Here is a 12,171-nt window from a genome sequence, read left to right as displayed (position 1 = left end):
CTTCACTAAGGCGAATAGCTAGCCACCTTGCGAAGAAGGAACTCATTTCGTGCGCTACTGTAGCGAAGGGGAAAAGGCTCCTCACGTAGTTATGAAATTTTATGGTCCGAAGCGCTCGGAGTTCCATGGCTGCTTGTAAGCCAGCGCTTATGACTATCCTTTCACTACTTACACCTTTGGATAGACAATGAATGATCTTAACCCTAAGCTAGTCCTTCAAGTACGGCATATGCAATTGCGCACTCAATCCTAGGTCAATTGAATATCTGATTCAATCAATTCAAATATAACTACTGGCGGTTCATTATTTTGTATACCAACCATGATCTTTCCGTAAACACGTGGCGACACAAGATCTATAGTAGTTCAAGTCGTCAAGGACTTGAGACAAGGGATTTCAGCTGATTGAACAAGCCCTGCGCTACTACAGCCAGATCAAGTGTGATGAAGCATTCTTTTTCCCATTGCATTGAAATGTTATAATACTGCGTAATTAGAGAAAACACATGATTAAATCAACCGCAGAGATGATCGGTGTTAAATAAGTAACTTATTTCAAGTGTAAGTAGCACCCCGTCTCTGTGCCTTTGTCGTCGTCCCACTTCGGCAGGTAACTTGTCCAGTTATTACAAGTCCAATGAAGTTACCAACATACAACGGTCCAATTAAACACATAATAGCAAGAACAAGCCTTGAAGATACATATGAGACATACTAGTTCTATCTAGGAGTCAGTTGGTTCATATAGAAGTCGCTCCGTCGCCTGCATCGTGGAGGTTGCCTCCTCTATTAATAGCCATTATCAAGATCGCCTAGGCCCCAATCTAGATCATGTCATGGATTTCAAGGCAGTTCAGTTATGCTGTGATGTTAGGGATATAAGTCAAGGTTAGACAGCCGTAGTCTACTAAACCTTGAAAACCTGACTACCATATAGTTGAAATCTCAATAGCTTAAGATAACTCCACTATATTTATCTATAATAGCGCAGGGCACTTACACCAGCGTATTACAGCCCTAACGTATTTCACACCCATTCCGACACCCCTGTAAAACCCAACAATAACCACACCGCTATTTACATTATCCTTTTATTTCTCAAACACTTTTGCTTCAATTGACTTTATTCCAAGTATTCGATCTGATATGCTATCAATGCCTTCATATACGGAAGAAGACCTCGCTGTCGCCATTCTAGACGTCGCAAATGGTAAATCTGTGCGACGCGCTGGCCTGGATTGGGGTATACCAAGGACTACACTTATCGACAGACTTCAAGACGCTGAATCAAGTCGCGAGGCCTCTGCTAGCCAGCAGAGGCTATCTCCAGTGCAAGAAAAACACTTAGCAGACTGGGTTTTGGTCCAGGAAGCCCTTGGACTAGCCCCAACGCACGCGCAAATCAAGGAGCTCGCGCAGCGCGTCCTAGCCCTCAAAGGTGATCACCAACCACTCGGCAAGAATTGGCTGGAAGCCTTTCTAAAGCGTTACCCAGCACTAAAGACTAAAAAGCAACGCCGTATCGACTCTCAGCGTATCAATGGCGCGTCTACCGAGGTAATCCAAGCCTGGTTTGCTTCAAAATTACGTATTCCTGCAATTCAAGCGATTAAGCCGCAATGCAGGTATAATATGGATGAGCATGGCCTTATGGAGGGTCAAGGGGGCTCTGGGCTAGTTGTCGGGAGCGCTACCTTACGCGCAATACACCAGAAACAGCCTGGTTCGAGGGCGTGGACGTCAATTTTGGAATGTGTGGATGCCCTCGGCAATACCTTACCCCCCCTGGTTATTTTCAAGGGCAAGGACGTCCAAGAGCAGTGGTTCCCTGATAAAAATATTCAGGACTTCAAGGACTGGCGCTTCAAGGCATCCCCCAAGGGCTGGACAGACGATACGATAGCTATCAAATGGCTTGAAGACGTTTTTATACCCCTTACGCTTCCTCAGGACCCTTCAGACACTCGTTTACTTATTTTGGATGGTCACGGTAGTCACACAACTGATAATTTTATGTCTCTTTGCTATCAAAACAACATATACTTATTATTTTTACCCCCACACTCATCTCATGTCCTTCAGCCCCTCGATGTTGGGGTGTTCTCAGCTATGAAAACGGCATATCGCAAGGAGGTCGGGTTTTTAACCCTATTAACTGATTCAGCACCTATTGACAAGCAGAATTTTATGCGCTGTTATGCCAGAGCACGCCAGAGGGCCCTAACGGCTCAAAATATCAAGTCTGGTTGGCGTATAAGTGGTCTATGGCCCCTAAATGTCGCTAGGCCCCTTACTAGCCCTCTTCTGCTTGAAAATAGCAACCGCACACGTCACCAAGGTCCAGACATTCTTATTACAACCCAGCAAGTCCAGAAAACGCTCCAGACGCCTTCAGAGGGCAATGTTGTATGGTTAACGCCAAAGAAGAGCGTAGATATAGAGCGCCAGTTTAGGGAGTTCAATCGACTCCAACAAACTAACATGACTACACAACGCCAGCTATTTGGAAAGATGAAAAAAGGGTTTGATGAGAAGGATTATCTATTAGTAAGCGCAGAATTACAAATTGAGGGCTTGAAACAGCAATTGGAGCTTATGAAGCCACGGAAAAAAAAGAAGGTGCAAATAAGTCCAAACGCGAAATTCGCAAGGATTGAGTACGTACGGCGGATGAGTGAAGTATCTAATGAAGCTCTTGTTGATGATTCGGGTTCAGAAATATCTAATGTATCTACTGTCCAAAGCGATTGTATAGTTGTTCAGAATTGAATTTGTGGTGGTTGTTTGAAATTTCAGTGTTATTCGTGGTGTTTTGTTTTATAGGGTGTCGGAATGGGGGTGAAATATGTTATTTCATTCGCAACGAAGTTTTCGGAAATATTGAGAGGGAATACAGTGCCCTTACAGTGTAAAGTTATCTTTACTCGAAATTGTCTGCTAGACGCGTTTCAGTCTGTCCAGGGCAGTATCAATCTCACTAGTCTAAAGGAGTAACAATCTCACTACAAGTCGGAGATTTTTATCGAGTATAGCACGGGATCGTTTGGTTTGCTATTGGGTAAATCGGCGTAAACTTCAAGAACCAGTCGGCTAGGTTTGACTTGATGCCGAGAATGGTCCAGACGCTGAAGAAGACCAGGTTGGTAGGTGCAAGAAGCTCATGCAGGGTCCAGCCACGAGTCCACCAGCGGCTTTTTCTAACTGGGCCTAGGTGTCATTGGGTGCAAGGTTTAAGGTCTGTGTTCCGTTCCGGAGGGAGCCAGCCTTCCCCATCAATGGTACGTCAGCGGAATGAGCTTCTAGAGGACACCGCAACGTCGACCAGGTAGGCATAGCAGACTTCAGAGTCTCGGTACCAATCATTGTGTTGATTATTATAAAGAACTTTCAATCCTTGTTCCAGAAACACCTGACAATTCAACTTACAACATAGACTTGATAGACTCACTTAACGCCGCTGTGCTCGACTTGTCGATGCAATTCGTATAACACCACAAACATCCCGTCCTATCCTTGTTGGCTTGTTGGCACGCGCCCTGGATCTTATATCCCTGCTTCTTCTGAACTCGTGGGCGGGACGCGGATGAGCTTATGTGGGAACGGAAACCTTGGACCGTCCTGGCGTCTCGGAGGGAGTGGACGTCCGCCCATTCCTGGATGATAACCTCCTCGGGGCCCTAAGTCTGCGAAAGATTGGTGTATTTTGAGTGGTGGAGTGGGAAATGCTCGATGAGCTGAAGAGTGATGACATGGATGAGGCATATTGAATTGTGCATATAGAATTGAATGAACAGCATATGTACAGCGGTCTGAAATTAATAAGTCAGTAAGTACACTGTGAATTGCCGCTGAAGAAAAATTGACCCAGGACAAACAGAAGTTTTCGGCAGCTGGATATTCTAAATTTCCTGGCGAGCCTTTGGTACAAACAATGACACACTGACGAAATAATGATGGACAACACAAGTATGAAGACCACCGCTATTATTGCAAGAACTCCAGAGGATGCCATGGCTGCTTCTGCAAATATATAATCCGTCTTTGGGGAGAAAAACGGGCAGGGGTGACGCAATACGAACAGTCCCCATCACAAGGTGACTGGCTCTGGCAAAAGTAAGACCCTCGTCGTTATTTCGTCAGTTCGATTCTCAAGTCATTTTCAGATTGTCTCGCGATATATCAGCTAGATAACGGATTCATGGTCTTTCAGCTCACTCGATAAAATTGACGTATGTCTATGCTGCTGGTAGACCATGCTATTCGAGAGGTCCTTGCCGTAAGTAAGGTTATCAGGGGCATGTCAGACCTGGAAAGGCAAGCGATGAAGATCCTTGTGTTCCTCATACTACAGTTTCAATTTTGTTCTCGTTGTAAGTGATTAATCGAAAGAGTAGGTAAAGTATTACAGCTTCTGAGATCGACTATATTTCAGCCTGATACCGGGATACTGAGTTGCCAACTTGCTGTATGATGGTCGCTCGTGTTATTGAAGTCGATATCACGCCTCGTGTCCAAAGTGGCTCAGTTGGACAACGTGACAAATGTTCGTACTCAACCAAGGGTCCAGGATCAGCCGAGCAAAATTCAAAGAGGAGCCCGAGTTGGTCGCCAGGACAATCATGACGTAAGCTGATACAAATGAGGGCAATCTGAGGTCTGACACAGCTGCATTAGCTTATTCCACCTGACTTTCTTTGTTCTCATGTTTACGTGGTCTTAGCCAGTTTGGCCGTTAAATGGATGATGAGGTTTGATATTTGATTTCTCGGAGTCTTCCCGTGCTGCTCTAAAGACATGTCGCTCGCAATAGTTCGTTCGCCCAGGCGCCCGCTTTTCCTCTGGACCCTGAACTCTCCCCCCGGTCCCCCATCCACCATGCCCATGCCGCTCATCATACCGCGTCCGGCAGTCTCACCGCAATATCTCCAGATTGAGTGATATATCGCACCCATGGCAGTGATGGATATTGTAACTGAGAATTTGTCAGATGTGATCATATCAAGTTGACGCGTTACTCACCTTTGGCTCCGTAATCTTCAGATACCGCACCTGGATGCCACTCGTCGTAAAGTAGGGAATCTCAAACTTGACCTGGATGGGTCTCTTGGCGCCCTTGCCAGAGCTGACTCCGCCCATGCTGCCACCGAAGCCACCCGTCATGCCTCCTCCGTGCTCGTCATCACCCCTGACGCTGGGGAGGCCCAGCTCCGCTCGCATCATGAACTCCTTGTTGCCACCGAATTGTTTGATCTTCCAAACAATGGCGCTCTGCTCCGGCGCATAATGCACACTTCCAATGTTAGTCCGAAAGCGCGGTGAGTCGGCGTCTTCTGGCACTGGAACGATGATCTCGACGTTGTTTGCTGTGCTCCTCCGCTTGAACTGCGCCTTGGCCTTGAGCATGTACTCTATACGCGACCCCGAATGGCTTTCCACAACGCATTCGACCCAAATTAGGGGCTTCACTTGGGTGTTTAACCGGTAGCTCATGAGCTCAAATTCACCATCAGGAGGAATGAAAGAGATTGTGCGATCGTTCTCGAAGCGAGATAATCGCACACATTGGTGAAATTTGACGTCTTCCATCTCGATGGCCTTTCCTCTTGTCGTTCGACCCGTAGTCTCGAACATGACCTTGTCGTTTAAACCCAACCGCAGCTCCGGCATGCCCGAAAGATAGCACTTCATCTTGATAGCGCCCAGAATTTCTGACCGTAGCACGTTGCCTGTTGCCGATACCAAGAGGTTCAAGCTCTCAACCACGTCCAGGAACACCTCGTTCTTCCGGTATCGAATGCCTTCTGATCGCCATGAGACGGCATTCGTGACTGCAATCGGTGGCCTCGCTTGGATCTCGAGCTTGTGTGATTCTTGTGTAATGTATTCTTGCAGGATCTTCGATTCGGTCGTTTGTGGGTAACCAAAGTCCATCATCTCATCCAGTAACTCGTAGATGATGACGAAGTTGTCTCGAATGGATTCCTCCTCAAGTGCTTTGAAGTATTCGGTGAAGACTTCGACGATCTTGTGCAGGAAAAGGAGGATCTCGGCGGCATTTGTATTGCGTTTCGTCAGGGCGAGGAGGTAGAGGTTGTCGTGTCGGATGTAGAGATACTGCTACGTGTTAGAAAATCGTTAGGTTTTCTCCCACACAAATAGAGCACCCACGTTGACTCCCTCGTGCGAGAAGCATGGTGGAACGGCGGATGATTCTTCTTCGGCATCGCTCAGGAGGATAGGGAACTTTTCGACTGCTGACATGGGAATGTCACCACGATAGTTTCGGGACAGCAGGGTCTGCAGAACTCCAAGTCAGCATGCATCATAGCGAGTAGCGCATACTGGGAAGCTATGACGACGTACCTTGCCATTGAGGTCGAGGAAGAAGACGGCGGAAGCCATGATATTGATTTGGAGATGACGCCAGGAGAATACGGTGTAGTTTGGTTGTCAATTGGCACTCGGGCCAGACAGTTGCAGTTAACAAGCTGGTTCATGCAACAAAGACCTTGGTCTATGGAGCTGTCGTCGAAATGTTTCCTGAAGCCTAAATCGCCTTTGTAAGACATGAAGCTCCTAGGCCTGCTCAGAGTCCAAACCAAAAGACCCCACGTCGCACTTAATGCTTCGTAGCCTCATCTCATCGGCTCTGGGCCAGGAGCACAGACCAGCTTCTTCAGGGGGCCAAGCAAGGCAGTCACATCTGGCTGCACGTGACACTAGATTTCGCAGCTTGGTGGGCCACGAATGAACATGTCTTTTGGAAATTTTCGCAGACTTGTCTAAAAATCCCCTCTTCTCTTCTTCAACGCGCCGCTATTAGACAGTGCAACTCATTATTTCACAACCGGTTCTAGCATTCTGCTGGTCAACCGACCGTGTTGCCGTTGATGTAGTCTGCGATTCGCGACGCGGAGAAGGATTCATCGAATCAGGTGCCATAAGAGCTGCCCGAGTATTTTTGCTGTATTGGCATCTAGAATTGCTTGGGCGGCGTCAGAGGGACCGCACATTTGTACAACACAGTATCGTCTTGTTCTGCTCTTTGAACATGAGGTTGCATTCGTCGCTGGATGGGGAAACGGATGTCTATTCATGCTGTCCAGCTTCATGAGAGGTGCGTCTAATTGTAGCGTCACCAAGGCAGATCATTGTCACATGAGGCTCAGGCTTTGGCCATGCAGGCTGACCATCATGGGTTGACGGCCGTCAGCAGCAAGCCCTGACGTGCTCTTGAATGGACATAAAGAAGTTGCCCGTCAAAGTTCTAGAAGCGCGTTTCCAATGTTCATCCACCGTTCGGCGGGCATACCAAATACAAGTAATCCGGACGTTTTTCCTCAGATTGTGACTGACATCGGACGCTTCAAGCGCGTGCTAGCATGAAGCTTATCCTTGAAATCCATGGACCAAGTATGTTAATGTCATTACAGAATCACATGGTCTCTAATAGGACCAAAGTGAACCATTTCCCGTTTCTGGGATTCCATTGTCAGCGGTTCCCCAGCATGCGGCGTTGTCTGTGCGATGGCACTTCACTCGGCTGTCGGTCTCGGGCAATAAGAGACTCCCGTTCACATGATGTTGAGAAGTCGATCAGTTCGGATGGACATGTCTGCTCCAATGCGTTTCCGCAATCCTGGTAATCTCACGTGGCAAAGCGTTACGAAGCCTACCTTGACGAATTCGACAAAATAGAGACTTATTAAGCAGTTCGGCTCCGACCTGCCGTCTTCTCCTCAATCGACTGTCATGTGCTTTCAGCCCTTGGTCTGCGGCAAGGTCACCCAAGTCTTCTTGTCTAGGGAATACTGTTGCGGGACAGCAAGAGGATGCAGCAAATCGCGGGGAAAGTTTCTCTCCCCGCTGGCAGCGCCTCCAAAACATCACATGTCACCTGTTCCTACTTTGTGCAAACATCAGATGTCTGACACGTGCTGGCTGCAGTGCTTGCAAGGTGCAAGGTGCTGATCCTGTCTTCGGCATCGGGCTTCCTGCGGCAAGGCACAGCAGCAGAATCCAATTGCATTGGACTTATTACCCTGTACCATGCATGTTGACTGTCGATGCCTCGAGCAATCCACCCCTTTCTGAGAGCATAACAGTTGATGCCATCAGCAGAAGTACTGCTTATCAACTACTTGACAAGCATCCGTGATATTTTATTGAGCAGTTCGTTCGACCTTGTTAGTTTTCAGCTGCATTTTGGATGGGGAGACTCTAGCGTGATCACAAGCCGATCCGAAGTGCGAACAGTCCCAGCTGGTGCAAAGTGTGGAGAGTTGACCCACCACACCTGACCAATGCGCTGGCAGATCGTTTCTGTACACCCCATCCAGCTCTGGTATTGCTGCGACTGTGCTGCACTGCTCTGCCCACCGCCAACATCCTGTAACACGCAACCCGCCCCAGCGCTGCCCAGAGACAGACAGACCAACTTCTCCCAGCACAGCGGTCGCAAACACCTGATTCCCCCCCCACGCCATTTTCGCTTTCCGTTGCCGCCCATTTGAGCATTTGAGAGAGACTATTGTACCAGCACCGTCGTCTCGTCTCGATCCTCCAGCCCTGATCCCTCCCCCCCTCCCCTCCTGACGTCTTGCGAATCCTGGATCCTCGCAAAAACCTCGATATCATCCAGCAAAACTTCTTTCACATCATTGCGCATTCGTCCAACTGCCCAGTCCCAGCCGTTCGCGAGTCAGGAACCAGTCGACGTCAGACTCCATATCCACCTGCACATTCACGATCCACAGCTTCAACACCGGGACCGACCGACGGCGCCCTCAACAGCGCCGCCTCTGCGCTTTGTGCTTGAATGGTGCCAGCACTCTAACAAATCGAAAAAGTCGGCGAGCGCAAATGATCCCAATTTGCATTCAGTGACCGACCGGGTTGCTAAGGTGCCTCTAGACTCTAGAGGCGCTTCGGCTTCAAGTTGGGGCCAGAAAGCACTCCAAGTGCACCCGCTGTAGCCATGGAGCAGCAGCAGAATCACATGCTGGCCCGGCCGGCAAACCGTCCTGCTACTGCTGCTATTGCCGTCGCGGACCACAAGCATAGTTTACTCCAGCAGCACGAGGACCGTCGACAAACTCCCTCCTCCGATATAGCAGCGGCATTCCACACTTTCGACACCCCCATTAAATTTCCCCTCGACTTAAAGTACCCGCCGCCGTCATATGCAACTGCTCATCACGACCACGATCATAGAGGCCTTGTCTTCCCCGACGCCCCCAAGACGGAACTCGCTCCCATCCACTCCTTCACTGGCCTCCAGAATGATCAAAAGCAAACCAACTTTCTGCCTTCACTGTCGGCCTTGACAGCATCGTCCGCACCGCTATATCCCACGTCGTCTTATTCTCACCAACCTCGCCAGCTTTACTCTCACCCACCCGAACCGACATACGCTCCTCCGCCACCGCCTGCTGCTGCTGTCTCTCCAGCGCCACCTCAACCACAGCACTGGCCGAGTCTCAACCCGTTAACTGCGTACTACACCCCGAGTCATGTCCAAAGCGCCGATTCTCCGATGCGAATGGACGTAGACTCAAACAGCAACAGCGGTGTTAGCGCATCTTCACCAGAACGCTTCTCCGACGGTCGCGCAAGCAGTGTTAGTCTCGATGACCCCGATGTCCGCCTCGCCGCCGAGGCTCTGGGGGACTTGCGAGCAGGTCAGTTTTCCAGTTCCTTCACCCTTTCCGCATGCGCCGACGCTGCGGTACCCGAGAGTCTGCAGATGGACTAGCTAGTTGTACTAACAGGCCTTGGTCACAGACTTCGTGTCTTCCCCTCCGAACAGGAACACACCATTGCCCGGTTCGCCGCGATCGCAATCCAACGCTTTACCACCAGAACCACTTCTCGCCTTGCTTACGACGTCACATCCAGTACTAGGACACGCTATAGAAGGTACCGTGTCGGCCTACAATGCCTCAAAAAACTACTCGCCACGCTTCAAGTCCAGCGCGGAATACGTCGAGGGATATGTCACGCCAATCGCCAATACCGTCGGGTCAGTTGGACGTGTGACCGGTATGGAAGGTGGTGTCCGCTGGTTCTTAGGCGGCGGAAAGAGGCAAAAGTCCGGGAGCTCGGATCTCGAAGCCGGCGATCATACTTCCAACAAACGGAAACGGGTCGAGTATGGACCCGTTAATGACGAGCAAGAGGATGAGACAATGTCGGGCGCAACAACACCGAGGCCATCCTACGATCACTGTGACCGACGGCTGTCTGTCGCCAGTACTGTCGACACGTTACCTGCGTATGATGAATTTCGATCACCCGCCTATACCGAGTCAGATTCCCGACCGACGAGCTCTTCAGCATGGCAGTCCTGTCTCATGATGTCCACTTCGGGTCTGAGCATCGCTATGAGTGAGGAAAGTCTGCGCAGTCTGAAATACTGCCTCAGCTGGCTTCGGTGGGCTAACGTCCACATCGGCAACGTCATCAACTCGCTCAAGACCACCATGGACAGATTTGAAAGGCCGCAAGCCAGCGCCGACGGAGACGAACCAATGCGAGGTGTGAATCATGGCGAGGACGCTCGCGACAGACATGAAATGGCAGTCAGGATTACTGCTCTCAGAGCCGATGTGCTCAAGACGTTACAAGGCGTCATTAGCACCGTCAGCAGATATGCTGGTGGCGCTCTCCCTGAGAATGCTCGCATTCTCGTCAGGCGTCATCTTACCAGCTTGCCCCAACGTTTCCGTGTCGCAAACATGACTGGCGAAAGTCAGTCGACGAGTGACCGTGGAGACCTGAGCGCAGAAGAAGCCGGTGCGGCCAAGGAAAAGGAAATGCGCGAAGGCGTTCAACGGGTTCTCGTGTTGGCAAAAGAAGGCCTCGACATGATGGCGCAGGTGTCGGGTGTTCTGGATGGCACCATCGTCAGTGCCGAGGAATGGTGCGAGCGGCTGGGTAGGAAGAAGAGAGCGCAGAGAGAAGCACTACTTGATGGGCCACCACTGCCTCATGTGCCTTTGGATGATTTCAAGTTTGGTTGAAAGGAAGCTGCGGATATTATTTCGGAGTTTGGGGAAGACAAATCTTGCAATGCGAAAAGGCCAAGGAAAAATAAAGAAAGGGGCCGATTTCTGAGCTTCCACCACGATCTAATTGGGGCATATGACCAGCTCCCCATTTACCTTTCACCGGAGTTGAAGTCAGCCAGCGACTTACCTCATGAGGCTTTCACTCCGCCATCTTACTTGCTATTTCGAACTCAGTCCGAGAGGCAGCTTATACCCGACACGCAGACACGAGTGGCTCTAGATTACGTAGAGCGTATGCTGCCACCTTCTACTATTTATGACATATGCCAAACTTCTATTCAATTTCTTGTTCGATCTTAGGGTGGAACATATCATGGACTATTACGGATTCAGGTTTGGGGACAGGCATCAGGCCTGACTGGATGGGCGTGGCAATCTTGATATGGGCCAAAAGGCAGTGGATTGGGGCCTCTTGCCTTCTTAAACTATTGCGCTTTGAATCGTGCTTTACTTGTACGCAAGTAGGTAATGGCAGGTACTGGAGCTGTATGTGCCTGGGTCATTGTGGTACTTTAGGGCGCACATTGCTGCTATGCTGTCTTGCTTAAATTTCATACTAACAATGAATTGTTCAAGGCAAGAAACGCAAATCATCTGGGTAATGGGGTAAGGTTTTTCTGATTTACGACACGGCCTACTGTGAAGTTGAGCAGGTGTGACGACATGATCCTAAGTTAGCAACGTATATCTAAGCCACGTCTAGTTTACTTCCATATTTTGCCCTGCGGTTCCGAGGGGTCTGTCTCGGTATGGTATTTCTGACTTGTTCTGATGTTTCTTATTAGCGCCTGCTTCCCTGTGTACTATGGGGGAAACTAGTAAGCAAACTAGCGAATGACTGTAAAACTTTTAAAACCTGCGCTATTGTTGCATTCCTATTACAAGATAATCATAATCAATCGTCACAAAGGAGGAACAAGCCCCTAGGCCGCCAATAGACCAAAAGATCTAAAAACCTCAGTGGATCATTGACATTTGGTCCGACTAACTGCTATATACAGCACTATGTAGCTATGCAATCGCTAGCACTGTGACATTAAGCAGCTAACAATAGTTTAAGCAATAGTTCATAGATTAGAGAGAACTCAGGTAAATTTAATAA

The 12,171-nt window shown here is 49.2% G+C and overlaps 4 protein-coding genes across 4 annotated transcripts; 1 reads left to right on the top strand and 3 right to left on the bottom strand.

The window, feature by feature from the left end:
- Positions 1-3,019: 3,019 nt before the first annotated feature.
- Positions 3,020-3,196, bottom strand: BCR38DRAFT_331072 (uncharacterized protein; the record flags this gene model as incomplete). The annotated part of the gene is made up of 1 exon (XM_040855021.1): positions 3,020-3,196. A coding segment is annotated over one exon (177 nt), but the record flags the coding sequence as incomplete, so codon positions are not given.
- Positions 3,197-4,757: 1,561 nt separating this feature from the next.
- On the bottom strand, positions 4,758-6,662 carry BCR38DRAFT_28727 (Adaptor complexes medium subunit family protein). Its single transcript, XM_040854471.1, has 4 exons — positions 6,364-6,662; positions 6,169-6,297; positions 5,020-6,114; positions 4,758-4,972 (listed from the first exon to the last, which is right to left on the bottom strand). The coding sequence occupies exons 1-4, from the start codon at positions 6,400-6,402 to the stop codon at positions 4,892-4,894; spliced, it is 1,344 nt and encodes a 447-aa protein (XP_040721769.1). The 5' UTR covers positions 6,403-6,662; the 3' UTR covers positions 4,758-4,891.
- A 4-nt stretch (positions 6,663-6,666) lies between these two features.
- BCR38DRAFT_419147 (uncharacterized protein) lies at positions 6,667-7,485 on the bottom strand. The gene is made up of 2 exons (XM_040859288.1): positions 7,462-7,485; positions 6,667-7,413 (listed from the first exon to the last, which is right to left on the bottom strand). Exon 2 carries the CDS (start codon positions 7,110-7,112, stop codon positions 6,924-6,926), a length of 189 nt encoding a protein of 62 aa, XP_040721768.1. The 5' UTR covers positions 7,113-7,413; positions 7,462-7,485; the 3' UTR covers positions 6,667-6,923.
- Positions 7,486-8,998: 1,513 nt separating this feature from the next.
- Positions 8,999-11,021, top strand: BCR38DRAFT_330557 (transcription factor Opi1-domain-containing protein; the record flags this gene model as incomplete). The annotated part of the gene is made up of 2 exons (XM_040854977.1): positions 8,999-9,680; positions 9,784-11,021. The coding sequence occupies 2 exons, from the start codon at positions 8,999-9,001 to the stop codon at positions 11,019-11,021; spliced, it is 1,920 nt and encodes a 639-aa protein (XP_040721767.1).
- Positions 11,022-12,171: the final 1,150 nt, after the last annotated feature.

The sequence above is a fragment of the Pseudomassariella vexata genome (genome assembly GCF_002105095.1).
Source record: "Pseudomassariella vexata strain CBS 129021 chromosome Unknown BCR38scaffold_1, whole genome shotgun sequence".
In the NCBI taxonomy this organism is placed as follows: Eukaryota; Fungi; Ascomycota; class Sordariomycetes; order Amphisphaeriales; family Pseudomassariaceae; genus Pseudomassariella; species Pseudomassariella vexata.
This window is presented reverse-complemented; position numbering and strand designations above follow the sequence as displayed.